The 17912-nt window shown below is 39.3% G+C and overlaps 1 protein-coding gene across 4 annotated transcripts in view; it reads left to right on the top strand.

The window, feature by feature from the left end:
- Positions 1-17912, top strand: part of LOC150085398 (uncharacterized) — a 650000-nt gene that overhangs the window by 516506 nt on the left and 115582 nt on the right. For all 4 annotated transcript variants that reach the window (XR_016546970.1, XM_090374027.1, XM_090374026.1 and 1 more), the window contains exon 25: positions 4495-4583. Coding sequence is in view for 3 of the 4 variants with exons in the window: in XM_090374027.1 (XP_090230153.1) it covers positions 4495-4583 (89 nt within the window). In the remaining variant the exon portion in view is untranslated. The remainder of the gene's footprint in view (positions 1-4494; positions 4584-17912) is intronic.

The following is a 17912-nucleotide window of genomic DNA, read 5'->3' as shown; positions in this document are numbered from 1 at the left end:
AACTTGGGTCAAGTTCTTGTGGCCCAGTCCTTTGAAAAGAAAGTGGAAGACTGTCTTTTCGAAGGTCCAAAAAAAATCAAGACAATCTCAATCAAATATAAAAATTGTGCATATTTTATTTTTTTGAATCACAGGGCATTGTTTTTTTTTTTTTTTTAATTTGTCTGACATGGTCAAACTGTGAACTAGAAATACTAGTTCTAGAAATACTGCTAGGTGGAAGCAGTACTACAGTTCTATGGCAATTGCATGATGCTTTTCAGAGAATATGGGCAGAAAAATACTATGTGAATTGATGCTTGCATCATAACAATGCCCCTGCATATTTGGTGCTTTCCGTTTAAAAATATATTAGCATTAGCATTAGTAGAGGCATATGATGCAAGAAAGCAAGCTTATGTAGCATCAGCAAAAAAAAACCACTTCCATTTCACTCCTCTGTTCATTCAAAATACCTGTCCAGCTGAGCCTTAAATTTATTTAGGCTATCAAGTTCCACAACAAGGAATGGAAGTCTGTTCCACCAACCAACTACCCGCTGGCTAAAGGCAAATTTCCGCACATCTATCCTACATCTGTCTTTCCTCAATCTGAATTTATGCCCTCTCAGGTGATTATTCTGAGCAAGAGGAAGAATCCCGTCAGCATTGAGCATGCTCAAACCATTCAAGGCTTTATACACCTCTATTAGATCACCTTGCCGGTTCCTAGTCTCCAGACACTCTAATTTGCAAAACTTAAGCCTTTCTTCGTAAGAGCAACCCTTTGTTCCATTCACTAATCTTGTTGCCCTTTTCTGTACTTGTTCCAGCAGCTCTACATCCTTCTTGAAATGAGGCCTCCAGACCTGTATACAGTACTCAAGGTGTGGCCTGACCATTGCCTTATACAAGGGAATAATCACCTCCTGATCCCTGCCAGAAAAATTCTTGTATATCATTGACAAGACACCATGAGCTACTCTTGCAGCCCGTCTGCACTGCTCAGAGAACTTTATATCTGCCTGCACAATTACCCCCAGGTCCTTTTCATTCTCTACCACTGTCAGTGTAGTACCACAGAGTTGCTACATTGCTCTGAGGTTGCTGTTTCCATTTTTAGTACTTTACATTTGTCAATGTTAAACTTCATTTGCCACCAATCAGCCCATCTGCTCAACCTTTCCAGATCCTGTTGCAGCAGCATAGCGTCAGTAGTGTCCTTAACAACCCTGCCAACTTTTGTATCATCTGGAAACTTGGACATTAAGCTTGATATACCATCACCAATATCATTTATAAATACAGAAAACAATAGTGGACCTAACTGAACCCTGAGGGACTCCACTAATAACATAAGTCCACGATGAGCAGTGTCCATTGATTACCACTCTCTGTCTTCTCCCCCTCAACTATCCCTTTATCTACAGGGTGTCTCAAAAATATTGGTACAAACGTTTAGGGGAGGTAGATAACATCTAAAGGAATGTGAATCACATAGGAAGCCATAACCGGAAACGTCACAGGAAAGTAGTAGCAGAGCCACAAGAAGCAGAAATGACACAAGACAGTAATTAGTGGCAAACATTTATTTGACATAATATTAACAATGCAGTACGAGATAGATGCATTTCATGATGCTACAACAGATGCTCGAAGGTTCCACCATGAGATGCGATGCATGCGTGACACAGATGCAGCATGGATTGGCGGAAACGGTTGAACACACCTGGAGTTTCTTTGACAGTAGCAACAGCGCAGACAAGTTTCACCACGAGATCCATTTCCGTCTCCACAGGCGATTCATACACGATAGATTTGAGGGCTCCCCACAGAAAAAAATCAAGGCTCGATAAATCAGGTGAGCTTGGGGGCCAGGCAACGGATCCACCACGGCCAATCCATCGACGCCCAAAATGCCTGTTCACATGGTCCCAAACACACCTTCCATAATGGGCAAATGCCCCGTCATGTGGAAACCAAATGTTGAGTCTGGCATTTGCTGGAACATCATCAAGTAACCCTGGTAGAACTTGTTCAAGAAAGATATTTAGCGGAGTTCATGCGGGATGGTAACAAGTATGGGCCGACAAAGCAGTCACCGACCATACCTGCTCACACATTTATTGCGAAGCGATGTTGTGCCGCATGGGGGCGCACACCGTGTGGGCCCTCTGCTAATCCATACACTAGGTGCATGGCTGCCAGCTCACAGTTCGTATATCGATGCATGCTCTTCATGCGGCGACTACTGCTTGAATGAGTAAACCAGAAATTTTCCTCTCCCAAACTGATGAACAGAGCCGTGTACCAACTTACGGTGACGTTTCCGGTTATGGGTTCCTATGCGATTCACATTCCTTTAGATGTTACCTACCTCCCCTAAACGTTTGTACCAATATTTTTGAGACACCCTGTATAGCAGCAATTTGCCTCCAATGCCACACTGCTCCAATTTGTGCAGCAGTCTTCCATGTGCAACAGTATCAAAAGCCTTTCTAAGATCCAAATATATAATATCAAAGTTATTGACTGCATCCAGTTCTTTTGTGACTGCATCATAGTATCCAATCAAATTGGTCAGGCAAGACTTTCTCTTAACAAAACCATGCTGTGTCCGAGCTATAACTGAAGTCTTGTCTACATGATCCTGCAGTGCTTCTTTAACAAGTGCCTCCATTAATTTTCCTGGAACAGAAGTTAAACTCAGGTCTATAATTACTTGTGTCAGCCTTTCATCCTCCTTTGTGAATTGGGGTCATATTTGCACATCTCCAGTCTATGGGTACATCCCCTGAGTCCAAGGAAGCTCTCATAAGTATGGCTAAGGGTTTGCTTGATTACTTTGCTGCCTCCTTCAATATAACTGGATAGATCCCATCCACCCCAGGTGCCTTTTTTATGTTTATCCTCAACAATTTCTCCTCCACTTTCCTCTCAGTTATTCCAAAATCATCTAGCTCACTGCCAGAGTTTACTTCATCTCTGGCACTCCTCATGTGTGAATGTAGATGCAAAATACTCATTTAGTTTGTTAGCCACCTGAGCAGGATCCTCATCTGTTGAACCATCAATATCCAGTGGACCAATCTGATTCATCCCTTTCCTTCTAGAGTTTACATAGGTAAAGAACTCTTTTCTGTTTTTCTTTGCATCCTTTGCCAAGGATTTCTCATAATCTGCCTTTCCTGCCTAATCTCCTTTGTGACTTGGTTACAGACTAGCTTATATCTATCATAGGCTTCCATGTCACCCATTGATTTATATGTATCCCATGCATTTTTCTTCTCTGCCATATGTCTCCTTAGTTCATCTGACATTCATTTAGGCCTAAACCTTGAACAATATTTCTTAGTCGGTATATAAAGCTTAGTAGCTTCCAAGATAAGTTCTTTGAATGCTTCCCATTTTGAGTTTGCTTTTCGTAATATCATCAGTTGGTCCCACTGTATAGAATTTAAATACTGTCTCAGACCATCGTAGTCACCTTTATGAAAGCAAAAACCCTTCCCTTTACCCCTGATGGTAGTTACCTCTTTGAGTAAATCCCACTTCAGCACACTGTGATCACTGCCACCTAGTGGTTCCTTTATCTGCAGATTCTTAATGCATGATGAATCACTACTGATAATCAGATCAAGAGTATTACTCCCTTTAGTTGCCTCCCGAACACGCTGATGTAGAAAACAATCATCCAATAAATCCACAAAAGCCTTGCTAGTGTGTGAGTGACCAACCCACAAATTCCAGTCAATATCTGGGAAATTAAAATCCCCCATTATAAGACTCTCTGATTTACTGGCTCACTCTATTTCCCTGTATATAGCACACTCCTACCCTCAATTTTGATCTCCCAATGCTTATGTCACACCAAACTGACTCGACACTGCACTGTCCAGCAATGTCGACTGGCTTCACTTCCTTGGATTTTATGTGTTTCTTAACTAATAGCATAACCCCTCCTCCCTTCCTATCCTGTCTATCCTTTCTGTACACATTGTACTCTCCAAATTCCAGTTCTGCATTCTTTATATCTGTGTGACACCACGTCTCTGATATCCCAACAATATCTGCCTTTGATGTTTTGAACAATACCTCAAATTCATCAAATTTATTTACCAAACTCCTAGCATTGGTGTACATGCAAGTATACATGCACCTGTTCCTATTCTTATTTTGCAAAACACTCCATCAGTGTGGCTCTCCATCTAACATATTCACTGGATTTGGCTGCCTGTGATTCCACCCCCCCCCCCCCAAGGTTAAAACTATGGGAAACAAAAAAAGATCCTTTAAAGATCACAGATTTTAAATGACTGAGGAAATTAGAGCACAGCACAAGAGCTGTTAACAGTTCCAAAAGAAACCTATCAGGAATGCTTCCAGAAATTGCAAAAGCATTGGAATCAGTATATACAATACCAAGGAGATCCATATGAATAGCTGGTAAGCTTCATCATTTCATGCAGGACCCAAGCTTTATCATATTTCTTATATTATTTTCTTCTTATTTTAGCTTCAAGTATTATTGCTCCTTACTGTGAAAGCTGAACTGCGATGCCATCAAAACATTAGTAGCAGCAAGCATGAAAAAAGTATAAACAGGTTAGTTTTAAAATATCTAATGAATCACTGTGATTTATAACAGATGTTATGTACTTCCTTTTCAAAAAATTTCACAGAATAAAGAAAGGTCATGATTTTTTATTGTTTTGTTTGGATATCAAATATATATGTATATATATTTTGTATGATTTTTTTGCGCATTTTGGTGAAACATGAAATGAATGCCTCTCTCTCTCTCTCTCTCTCTCTCTCTCTCTCTCTCTCTCTCTCTCTCTCTCTCTCTCTCTCTCTCTCTCTCTCTCTCTGTATGATTTTTTTGCACATTTTGGTGAAACATGAAATGAATGCCTCTCTCTCTCTCTCTCTCTCTCTCTCTCTCTCTCTCTCTCTCTCTCTCTCTCTCTCTCTCTCTCTCTCTCTCTCTCTCAGCAGTTTTCAGGTACACATTCTCTTATGACTGTCAACCATCTGTGAATTCTGAAAATTCACAAATACTTTTACATGTTATGTTACAAAAACTTGATATTCAAATTTATAATAAATTTTATTCAAATACCTGAAATGTTTTTGTGTTTGTCTGAAAAAAATTTTTGAATTTTGAAGACTGAAAGCTGTATCAATATTTTTATTTCCTATTGTAATCAGACACAGATAGCTTTTCCTGATTATTACAGTAGACCCCCACTTTACAATTGGTTCACTGTATGATCAAATCACTTTATGATGGACTCTCCATAATAAAATACTGTTCACTATACGATATGTAATAAGTGCAGTCATTGTAATCATATTTGCGAGTTGAATTATTTTAATTCTATTAAACAGTGATTCTAATAAGCGAAAATAGGAGGATTATTATCCACATACTATAAAAATAAAGATATAAAGCGCAAATTTACACTTTATTACCTTACCAATTAACAAAATTAGGTATTACATGAAAATCGGTAGAATATTTTCCACAGGTTAACAAAATAAAAATAAATTTGCGCTAACGTACAGTACTTAATTAATACTCTATGTACATACTAATTGATATTTCTGTTCACTAACATTTTTTTTTTTTGGGTTGTAAAATTTAAAATAATAATCAATAACAATAATAATCAATAATATCATAATCAATAACAAAGAATGTGACATGCACAATATGTGCAAGTCAGATATGGAGTAACAAGTTTACAAAGCTTAAAAAATAGGAATGAAGAGAAGATTCTGAAAATTTTTTTTTTTTATATGATTGAAGATTTCAGTAAAGGGAAAACACATTTCACTATAATAATGTAAAAACCCACAGAATTCCAGCTATTGGTATTATTGCATTTGCAATAATATCGAGTTTACTACCCATTTATAATAAATTGCACTAGCAGAAAAGCCCAATAAACTGGAAACTGCAAATTGTTTTTATTGTTTTATGGTAGTGACCTCCAGAAATGTGCTTTATAAAAATATTACAAAGGTGTTCAAAAATAATTCTTATAACTGAACATGTGATAATGACCCGGCACCTACTTATTTCACTTTACGATGGGTTTACAACTACCTCCGACTGGATCATGTTGTTCTGCCTCTCTGCCAATAGTAACATTTGTAAATGTGTTGGCCGCTTGTTTTGTTTTTGCATACTTTAGTTCAAGTGATTTTTTGTGTTGTGCTTATTTGAAAATACGATATTCAGTATTCTATATAAAACTGATACAATTTCCATTATAAAAATCACCTTTTAGAGAGATACATAGCTTAGTTATATAGTGAAATTTTCAACTTCTGAGGTCTTGGAACAAATTACCAAAAAACAATGTGTTACTGGATTCACATTATGATATTTTTATGATACGATGGTATCTCTGGAACTGATTAATATCATAAAACGCGGGTCCACTATATTTGGATGTATTGAATGGTGCTAGCCCTTAATAACATACCATTCAGTATATCCATATACCAATAATTTCATTAATTTTTATTAATGAATTTTAAGGGGTTTCTCTTTGGTTATAGCTCAGGTCACTCATACTTTTTCCTTGCATTATTATAAACTAGCAGCCTATTTCTCATGCTGGACACTAATATCTCCTATTGGCATTCTTTGCTTCCACTCCTCTTTCTAAAGCCATAGCTTTACACTTTTTTATATGTATATAGTTCTCCATATTTTCTTACATCACAGCCTGATGTTTAATTGTTCATTTGATGGTATTTGCAGAATATTATTCTACATACCTTTACTTTATATCTTGATTTGTTCAAATTTTGTTTTAATTACACACACACACACACACACACACACACACACACACACACACACACACACACACACACACACACACACACACACACACACACACACAAACATATAATTGAATGAGTAAAGCAGCAGAAATTAGGAAACTGTATAGAAATACTTCTAGAAGGAAGGGGATGAATCAGATTGGTCCACTCAATATCAATAGTTCAACTGTTATTATTATTGCTCTTATATTATTTCTCCCTGACTAGGGGTTCCACCTCATGATGGGTATTGCTACCAAGTACACAGGGTGGTTGTTGTGCTAGTGTTACCGATGGTCGAGGAACTCTCTGACTATCCTACAGGTGTTCAGGATTGCAACTTTCTGGAGTTCCTTGTAGGTGTTCGCTGGGAGACCTATTGCTGTTAGGCTGCTACGTAGGGTCTTTGGCACCATACCAGTGGTTGACACGATGATCAGGATGGTTGTAACTTGTTGCATATGCCACATCTCTGATTGATCTCCTGTCTTAGATTCGTGTACTTCTTGATTTTTTCCCCATAGGTTTTCTGCAGGTTGCCAGTGTTGGGTACCGTTATGTCAGTGAGATAGGTAGCCTTTTCCTTCTTGTCTACAAGGGTTATGTCTGGCCTGTTGTGCGGGATTGTCGTATCCATTATTTTGGTGCGATCCCAGTACAGCTTGTGGGTTCAGTTCTCTAGTACTGTGTGGGGTTCGTACTTGTAGTACAGTCTAGCTACCTGGTCGTGTCTATGAGTGTACTCATTGGCCTGTATTTCACCGGTTTCCTTTTATCTTAGTGTTTAAGCTTCAGATATGTGATTCCTTGAGTGAAAAACTTTGGGATTGTCTCTGCGTGCCTTATCATTTGGGTGAACTGCTCTACCAGGTGCTTGTGTGTGCAAGTGAGCTTCTTTTACCAGTAGTTGTGGACGTTATCTATTCCTGGAGTTCGGTAATTGTGAGATTTCTTGATTGTCTGTTGTACTTCTTCCCAAATCTCCCACTCTCTCTCATCTCTTGTACGTCCTTGGTTTTCTTGCTTTCTAGTTCTATTCAGGGGGCTCGGTTGTTATGTCATACTTCCCTGCTCCATATATTTCCCTAGAACTCCTCAATCGTCTTCTGCTCAGGTGGTCCATTCCCTGCTTTCCTGTCTTCTCTGAGACTCCTGTGGAAGCGTTTTTCGTCCTCGTTGAAGATTCAGTTGTTTATTTTCCTCTGGGAGCTCTCTTTGTATCAGTGTAGTCTCTTGCTGAGAGCGAGGAGGTTCTGCTTCAGTGTGTCCATTTTCTCTTCTATTCTGTGATTTTTGGTCTTGTGTTTGCTGTGGAAGCTGTTTCTCTTGAGGATGCTGTTCACTTTTCCAATCAATTTCTTACTCCTTGTACCGCATTGGTACTGGGTCAATTGGCCTACCTTGACTCTTAATTCTTCTATCTTCTGCTGAAGTCTTCTTTCCCAAGCTGGCAGTTCCTTCCGCTGCTGATCTCTTGTTTCTCTTCCATTAATTGTAGTAGCTGCTATTAGCATTAGCATTAGTAGAGGCATTTGATGCAAGAAAGCAAGCTTATGCAGCATCAGCCAAAAAAAAAAAAAAAAAAACCCACTTCACCCCTCTGTTCGTTCAAAATACCTGTCCAGCTGAGCCTTAAACTTATTTAGGCTATCAACCTCCACGACAAGGGATGGAAGTCTGTTCCACCAACCAACCACCCGCTGGCTAAAGGCAAATTTCCGCACGTCTATCCTACATCTGTCTTTCCTCAATTTGAATTTATGCCCTCTCAGGTGATTATTCTGAGCTAGAGGAAGAATCCCATCAGCATTGAGCATGCTCAAACCATTCAAGGCTTTATACACCTCTATCAGATCACCTCGCTGGTGCCTAGTCTCCAAACACTGTAATTTGCAAAACTTAAGCCTTTCTTCGTAAGAGCACCCCTTTGTTCCATTCACTAATCTTGTTGCCCTTCTCTGTACTCGTTCCAGCAGCTCTACATCCTTCTTGAAATGAGGCCTCCAGACCTGTATACAGTACTCTAGGTGTGGCCTGACCATTGCCTTATACAATTGAATAATCACCTCCTTATCCCTGCTGGAAAAATTCCTGTATATCATTGACAATACTCCATGAGCTACTCTTGCAGCCCGTCTGCACTGCTCAGAGAACTTCATGTCTGCCTGCACAACCACCCCCAAGTCCCTTTCATTCTCTACCACTGTCAGTGTAGTATCACAGAGTTGATACGTTGCTCTGGGGTTGCTGTTTCCCATGTGTAGTACTTTACATTTGTCAATGTTAAACTTCATTTGCCACCTCTCAGCCCATCTGCTCAACCTTTCCAGATCCTGTTGCAGCAGCATAGTGTCAGTAGTGTCCTTGACAACCCTGCCAACCTTTGTATCGTTTGCAAACTTGGACATTAAGCTTGATATACCATCATCAATATCATTTATAAATACAGAAAACAATAATGGACCCAACACTGAGCCCTGAGGGACTCCACTAATAACATTAGTCCACGACGAGCAGTGTCTATTGATTACCACTCTCTGTCTTCTCCCCCTCAACCACCCCTTTATCCATAGCAGCAATTTGCCTCCAATGTCACACTGCTCCAATTTGTGTAGCAGTCTTCCATGTGCAACAGTATCAAAAGCCTTTCTAAGATCCAAGTATATAATATCAAAGCTATTCCCTGCATCCAGTTCTTTTGTGACTGCATCATAGTATCCAATCAAATTGGTTAGGCAAGACTTCCCCTTAACAAAACCATGCTGTGTCCGAGCTATAACTGAAGTCTTGTCTAGATGATCCTTCAGTGCTTCTTTAACCAGTGCCTCCATTAATTTTCCTGGAACAGAAGTTAGGCTCACAGGTTTATAATTACTTGTGCCAGCCTTTGATCCTCCTTTGTGAATTGGGGTCACATTTGCACATTTCCAGTCTATGGGTACCTCCCCTGAGTCCAAGGAAGCTCTCCTAATTATGGCTAAGGGTTTGCTTACTTCCTTTGCTGCCTCCTTTAATATAACTGGATAGATCCCATCCACCCCGGGTGCCTTTCTTGTGTTTATCTTCAACAATTTCACCTCCACTTTACTCCCAGTTATTTCAAGATTCTCTAGCTTACTGCTAGAGTTGAATACACCTCTGGCATTCCCCTCACTGAATAACTCCTCATGTGTGAATGTCGATGCAAAATATTCATTTAGTTTGTTAGCTACCTGAGCAGGATCATCAAGAGTTGATCCATCAATATCAAGTGGACCAATCTGATTCATCCCCTTCCTTCTAGAGTTTACATAAGTAAAGAACTCTTTGCTGTTTTTCTTTGCATCCCTTGCCAAGGATTTCTCGTAATCTGCCTTCGCCTGCCTAACCTCCTTTGTAACTTGGTTGCATATCAACTTGTATCTATCATAGGCTTCTGTGTCATGTGTTAATTTGTAAGTATCCCATGCATTTTTCTTCTCTGCCATATGCCTCATTAGTTCATCTGACATCCATTTTGGCCTAAACCTTGAACAATATTTCTTAGTTGGTATGTAAAGCCTAGTAGCTTCCAAGATAAGTTCTTTGAATGCTTCCCATTTTGAATTTGCTGTTGGTAACATCATCAGTTGGTCCCACTGTATAGAATTTAAATACTGTCTCAGTCCATCGTAGTCGCCTTTACAGAAGCAATAACCGTTCCCTTTACCCCTAATGGTAGTTACCTCTTTGAGTAAATCCCACTTCAGCACACTGTGATCACTGCCACCTAGTGGTTCCTTTATCTGTAGATTCTTAATGCATGAAGAATCACTACTGATAATCAGATCAAGGGTATTAGTCCCTCCAGTTGCCTCCCGAACATGCTGATGTAGAAAACAATCATCCAATAAATCCACAAAAGCCCTGCTAGTGTGTGAGTGACCAGCCCCCAGATTCCAGTCAATATCTGGGAAATTAAAATCCCCCATTATAAGACTCTCTGATTTACTGGCCCACTCTATTTCCCTGTACAGTTTCTTATTATACTCATCAGAGTCATTAGGCCTATAGCACACTCTTACTCTCAATTTTGATCTCCCAATGCTTATGTCACACCAAACTGACTCAACACTGCACTGTCCAGCGATGTCGACTGGCTTCACTTCCTTGGTTTTTATGTGTTTCTTAACTAATAGCATAACCCCTCCCCCCTTCCTATCCTGTCTATCCTTTCTGTAGACATTGTACTCCCCAAATTCCAGTTCTGCATTCCTTATATATGTGTCACACCACGTTTCTGATATCCCAACAATATCTGCCTTTGATGTTTTGAGCAATACCTCAAATTCATCAAATTTATTTACTAAACTCCTAGCATTGGTGTACACGCAAGTATACTTGCACCTGTTTCTATTTTTAGCTACCCTAACACAACCCATGTGTTTACTTGTACCGCAATGGCTCCCAGCAGTCTCTGAAATATCATGCATCTTGTTTTTCAGGCTTCTGCTCATTCTAATAGAAGTAGTGCAAGAATCTCTTTCACCTCTGCCAGTGGCTACTGTCAATCTATTGGTCTTTGTCTCCCCCCAAGCTAGCAGTTTTCCAACCCACCTAACACTGCCTCGATAGCATCAGCAAATATTCTTGCACCCTTTCTATTTAAGTGTATCCCATCCCTGTAGAAGCAATCTCTCCTTTTAACAAGTACAGTCCAGGCTGAAAAAAATTCTACCCCTTGAGCCTTGCACAGTCTTTCCAGGGCCGAATTGATCGACAAGGCTCTCATCATATACTCCCTCCTATCGTGTCTGGGCAGAATTGCAGACACTTTCAAATTCAACCCTAATTCTCGGCTTTTGTTCAACAGTGACCTGTACTTGTTAAGTAATATCGCCGGTCTCCTACTCTTAATATCATTAGTGCCAACGTGTACAACTATATCAACTTTTGTGCCCTTAAAAGATGATATTCGCTCTACAACGTCATCAACCTTTGCCCCTGGCAGACATACCCTGGTCCTGTTCCACCTATCCTTTTTACAAAGCATGTTTTCCGTTTCCCTGACAATAGAGTCACCAACAACTACTAGTTCCTTCGGGACCAGTGCATTCTGCCTTGGGGGTTGCCTCTGTGTCACGTGATGCCCAAGTGCGAGCTCTGGCGTTGATGTGGGCAGCTGAGAGCTTGATGGGCCACTCAGTTTAGTTTCTTCGAGGGCATCCACCCTGTCCTTCAAGCTCTCATATAGGCCCACAAGAACGCTGAGTTGTTGCCTGATATCGATACACTCCTTGCATCGCGCACACACAAAGACATCCCCCATGGCAGTATCATGTCCCGTACCCGATTGCTCTGCAAACATCAAGCAAACAGTGCATTTTATAAGGCTGTGAGTCAGAGGACAACTGCCCCCCCTCAGTTCTGCTCTGAGCCACAACACTTCCATTAGCTTGAGCCTTTTGCTTTGCTGCTCTGGTCTGAGTCATGATTCTATTAATTTATTAATTAATTATAATTAATTATGTTATGTTATTAATTATGTTAAATATAATTAATTATGTTACATTTGTAATCTAAGTCGTTATATGTATTTATTTAAAAGTACAATTTAACTGCTTACGAAGTTCAACTAACGCTATCTAGTACGGTACAAATAACTATCATATCACAAAGGCGGGAAGTTACGAACGGTAAATCTACGGACACTTAAGTATTAATTAACTTTCAAATCTCACTGTCTCAATTCAGAATAAACTAACGATCCTTACTAGGTCTATAAGCTACTTACAGAAATAATTCGATGTAAAAAATATTCAATCAAGCGGCTAAAGAACTTCTCGTTCAGCAGAGTTGCAAACACGTGGATACCCTTACCGATACTTTTATGCAATTACAAGGCCGAGTAAAGAATAAATACACCAAATTAATCAGAAAATCACAAAATAATGTTATACTACTAAATTTAAATCAAAAGTTTTAGAAAAACAATAATTTCAAATCAATAAATAAGAAAAATCCACTTAGCGGCTTTGAACACGACCGTCTCCTAGTTGCCTCGTCAGCAGACTCCTATGGCAGCACAATACATGGTTGTGTGGATGGACTCCATTGTTGTCGAGGTAATGTGGTATTATTTGCTGATTGAGGTGGTCTGTGACTCTCCACAAGGTTCTATTGGGTCTCTGCTTTTGTATCTTGTGAGTCTTTGTGGGGTCCATTCCTTCAAATTCTGTTAGGACCTTCTTCCACTTGTCCTCTATTCTAGATATCATGACCTCGTCTCTTCCCACTTTAGCTGCTGTGGGTTGTATTTCTTCTTGCTCTTCTTTCTCTGGTTCAGTGGTGGTATGTTCTTCCTCCTCTGGTTCCTCATTGACCATATTCTTTATCCTTTATAACTGATCGCTCAGGTCTTGCTTGATTTTTTTCTTTCCTGGGTGGTTACTAGTGCAGAAAGCACTTCCAGTTGGTGGGGCTGGATGGTCTTACCCTTCTCTTGTGGTAACCTTATGGGGGACAGTGGCATTTGCTCCACTGTCTTCCTCAGGAGACCATCTCTGATTTTTCGACCCCACCCCTCTACCTTAGGCCTGAACGTGAGTGACTTTATCCTGCATTACACTCAATGCAGTATGATTAATATTTATCTGCGACATTATGCACATATGGAGGTGGACCTGTTTAGCTTCGGCTTATGTCCAGTGGTAGTTCTTGGGAGTGATACCAGATGCCACCACTCCTTCCTTGGGTGTGGTAGGTCTATTGGATCTACTTTCATGATGCTTTATTTATTTATTAATTTTTTTATTACCATTAATTTATTTATTATTATTATTATTCTTATTTATTACTATTATTGTACCGGTCTCCCAGTGTGATGGAGCCATGTTAGCTTCTGCCAAGGGAGGACTCGTACCCAGGTCCATCAGGCTGGTAGTCCAGTGTCATAACCACTGGGCCATCATGCCCCTTTGTTATTAGTAGTAGTATGATGCAAGGAAGCCTGAGGCTTATGCTGCACCAGCCAAAAAAAATTTGTGAGTTACCCTGGCAGAGAGAGAGAGAGAGAGAGAGAGAGAGAGAGAGAGAGAGAGAGAGAGAGAGAGAGAGAGAAGGGAATCACCAAGAAAGAGAAGAATGATGATATCCACCTCAGGACCCTGGGTGTGCCAATCCCATACTCACCAGATGTGAGCCCCTGGGGTAAATTTTTTATGACTAGGTCAGATCGCTGAAATCTGAACGAGTATTTTGCATCTATATTCACATATGAGGAGTTATTAAGGGAGGAGAATGCCAGAAGTTTATCAAACTGCAACAGGATGCTTAATGATTTTGTAATAACTGAGAGCAAAGTGAAGGAGGAATTGTTGAAGTTAAACATAAGAAAGGCAACTAGGATGGATGTGATCTATCCAGTTATATTAAAGGAGGCAGCAGCAAAGGAGGGGAGCAAACCCTTAGCCATAATTATGCAAGCATCCTTGGATTCAGTGGAGGTCCCTATGGATTGGAGATGTGCGAATGTTTCCCCAATTCATAAAGGGGGATCAAAAGGTGACATGAGTAATTACAGACCTGTTAGCTTAACATCTGTTCCAGGGAAAATAATGGAGTCGCTGGTTAAAGAAGTAATGCAGGACCATCTGGACAGGAATGCAGTTATACGGCGGTCACAGCATGGATTTGTTAAGGGACAGTCTTGTCTAACCAATCTGATAGGTTACTATGATACAGTGACCAAGGAACTGGATGCAAAAAAATAATTTTAATATCATATACTTGGATTTCAGAAAAGCTTTTGACACTGTTGTACATGGAAGACTACTGTTCAAATTGGAGCAGTATGGTATTAAGGTCAAGTTGCTACAATGGATAAAAGGGTGAGAAGACAGAGAGAGAGTGGTAATCAGTGGATGCTGCTCTTCATGGATTAATGTTATTAGTGGAGTCTCCCGAGTTTTGGTGTTGGGCCCACTGTTGTTTTGTATATTTATCAATGATATTTATGAAGGCATATCAGGCTTAATGTCCAAGTTTGCAAATGATACAAAGGTTGATAGGGTTGTTAATGACACTAAAGACAGTATGCAACTGCAACAGAATCTAGAAAAGTTGGGCAGATGGGCTGAGAACTGGAAACTGTAGTTTAACATTGACAAATGCAAAGTACTGCATATGGGTAGAAGTAACACCAAAAAAAAGGACTAACTGTAAGGCACTACACTTAGGATGGTAGAAAATGAAAAAGACCTGGGAGTAATTGTGCAGTCAGATATGAAATTTTCAATGCAGTGCAGACAGGCTTCCAGAGCAGGTCATGGGGTATTGTCAATGATATACAGGAATTTTGCTAGTAGGGAAAAGGAAGTGATTATCCCTTTGTATAAGGCAATGGTCAGGCCATGCCTTGAGTACTGCATACAGGTCTGGAGGCCTCATTTTAGGAAGAATGTAGAGTTGCTTGAGCGAGTACAGAGAAGGGCAGCAAGATTGGTGAGGGGAACGAAGAGGTGGTCTTACCAAGAAAGGCTTAAGTTCTGCAAATTGCAGCATCTGGAGACTAGGGACCTGCAAGGCAATCTGATTAAGGTGTATAAGACCTTTAATGGGTTGAGCAGGGTCAATGCTGATGGGATTCTTCCTCTTGCTCAGATTACAAGCTCGATGAGCATAAATTTAAATTGCAGAAAGACAGTTATAGAATAGATGTGCGGAAATTTGCCTTTAGCCAGTTGGTAGTTGATTGCTTGAACAAACTTCCATCTGTTGCGGAATTTGATATCTTAAATAATTTCAAGGAGAAACTGGAAAAAATTTTAGAGGAAATGAATGTGTGAAATGGGTTTTTTTTTTTTTTTTTTTTGGCTGATGCTATATAAGCTTGCCTTCTTGCATCACATGTCTCCTCTACTACTCTACTACTACTACTTAGTGCTAAGCAGCAGAAACAAAATATTTGTAGAAAATAATATTTTACCATATTCTAGGAAAGAAAATAATATTTTTATCATATTCTAGGAAAGAAAATTTTATTTTTAACTGAGATCAAGGAATAAGAATAGTATTAGTGGAGATGAAATGAGAACATCAAAATTGATAATGAAACGTATAAAATTCAGAAGAAATATGTGTAAAAGGCCCATACTGCCAAAATTATTATGTCTTAAAAAGAGAATTAATTTTATTAATTTGCTTTATGTTTCTTTAGTAAGCCAAGAAAATACTGGAAAGAATAGTATGAGGAACAGCACAGATTTGAGGAACCCAAATAAGGGGAAGGAGGTTGATAGGTTGGCTAGTTCACTTTAGCCAAGGATCAAAAAAAAAAAAAAAAAATTACAGAGAAGGGCAGCAAGATTGGTGAGGGTAACAAAGCGGTGGTCTTACCAAGAACGGCTTAAGTTCTGCAAATTGCAGCATCTGCAAGGCAATCTGATTGAGGTGTATAAGACCTTTAATGGGTTGAGCAGGGTCAATGCTGATGGGATTCTTCCTCTTGCTCAGATTACAAACCCGATGAGCATAAATTTAAATTGCAGAAAGACAGTTATAGAATAGATGTGCAGAAATTTGCCTTTAGCCAGTGGGTAGTTGATTGCTGGAACAAACTTCCATCTGTTGCGGAATTTGATATCTTAAATAATTTCAAGGAGAAACTGGAAAAAAATTTTAGAGAAAATGAATGTGTGAAATGTTTTTTTTTTGGCTGATGCTATATAAGCTTGCTTTCTTGCATCACATGTCTCCTCTACTACTATTCCTACTTAGTGCTAAGCAGCAGAAATGAAATATTTGTAGAAAATAATATTTTTACCATATTCTAGGAAAGGAAATTTTATTTTTAACTGAGATCAAGGAATAAGAATAGTATTAGTGGAGATGAAATGAGAACATCAAAATTGATAATGAAACATATAAAATTCAGAAGAAATATGTATAAAAGGCCCATACTGCCAAAATTATTATAATGCCTTAAAAAGAGAATTAATTTTATTAATTTGCTTTATGTTTCTTTAGTAAGCCAAAAAAATACTGGAAAGAATAGTATGAGGAACAGCATAGACATTATTAACCCAAATAGGGGGAATGATGTTGATAAGTTGGCTAGTTCACCTTAGCCAAGGATCAAAAAAAAAAAAAAAAAATTACAAAAGCTTCTGTTTACTGGCAACCTAGTAGCCTAGACCTAAACTGTGATTTATCACTTAATGCCAGTCCAGTGGTATCCAACACATCATTAGTCCAAAGTGACACAAAGAAAGAATGAAAAATAAAAAAATCAATAATTAAATTTGTTCTCTTCAGAAAATGACTAGATTAATGTCTGGCAACATACTATTTCAAATACCAGACAAATAACTTATGGCAAAATTATTTGAATGGCAGTAGCCTTACTGCTATTCAGTTCAGTGCCACTCAAATATGTGACCACAAGTACTTATTAGCATTAGCATTAGTAGAGGCATATGATGCAAGAAAAGCAAGCTTATGCAGCATCAGCCAAAAAAAAAAAAAAAAAAGTGCTCCCATTTCACCCCTCTGTTCGTTCTAAATACCTGTGCAGCTCAGCCTTTAACTTATTTAGGCTATCAACTTCCACAACAAAAGATGGAAGTCTGTTCCACCAACCAACTACCTGCTGGCTAAAGGCAAACTTCCACAAATCTATCCTACATCTGTCTTTCCTCAATTTCAATTTATGCCCTCACAGGTGAGTATTCTGAGCAAGAGGAAGAATCCCATCAGCATTGAGCATGCTCAAACTATTCAAGGCTTTACACACCTCAATCAGATTACCTCGCAGGTGCCTAGTCTCCAGACACTGTAATCTGCAAAACTTAAGCCTTTCTTCGTATGAGCAACCCTTCGTTCCATTCACTAATCTTGTTGCCCTTCTCTGTACTCGTTCCAATAGCTCTGCATCCTTCTTAAAATGAGGCCTCCAGACCTGTATACAGTACTCAAGGTGTGGTCTGACCATTGCCTTATACAAGAGGATAATCACCTCCTTATCCCTGCTAGAAAAATTCCTGTATATCATTGACAAGACACCATGAGCTACTCTTGCAGACTATCTGCACTGCTCAGAAAACTTCATATCTGCCTGCACAATTACCCCCAGGTCCT

Source organism: Mastigoproctus giganteus, chromosome 5 (assembly GCF_048544385.1).
Source record: "Mastigoproctus giganteus isolate SK-2022 chromosome 5, ASM4854438v1, whole genome shotgun sequence".
Classification (NCBI taxonomy): Eukaryota; Metazoa; Arthropoda; class Arachnida; order Uropygi; family Thelyphonidae; genus Mastigoproctus; species Mastigoproctus giganteus.
Note: the sequence above shows the minus strand (reverse complement) of the source record. Positions and strands in the feature narration are given on the sequence as shown.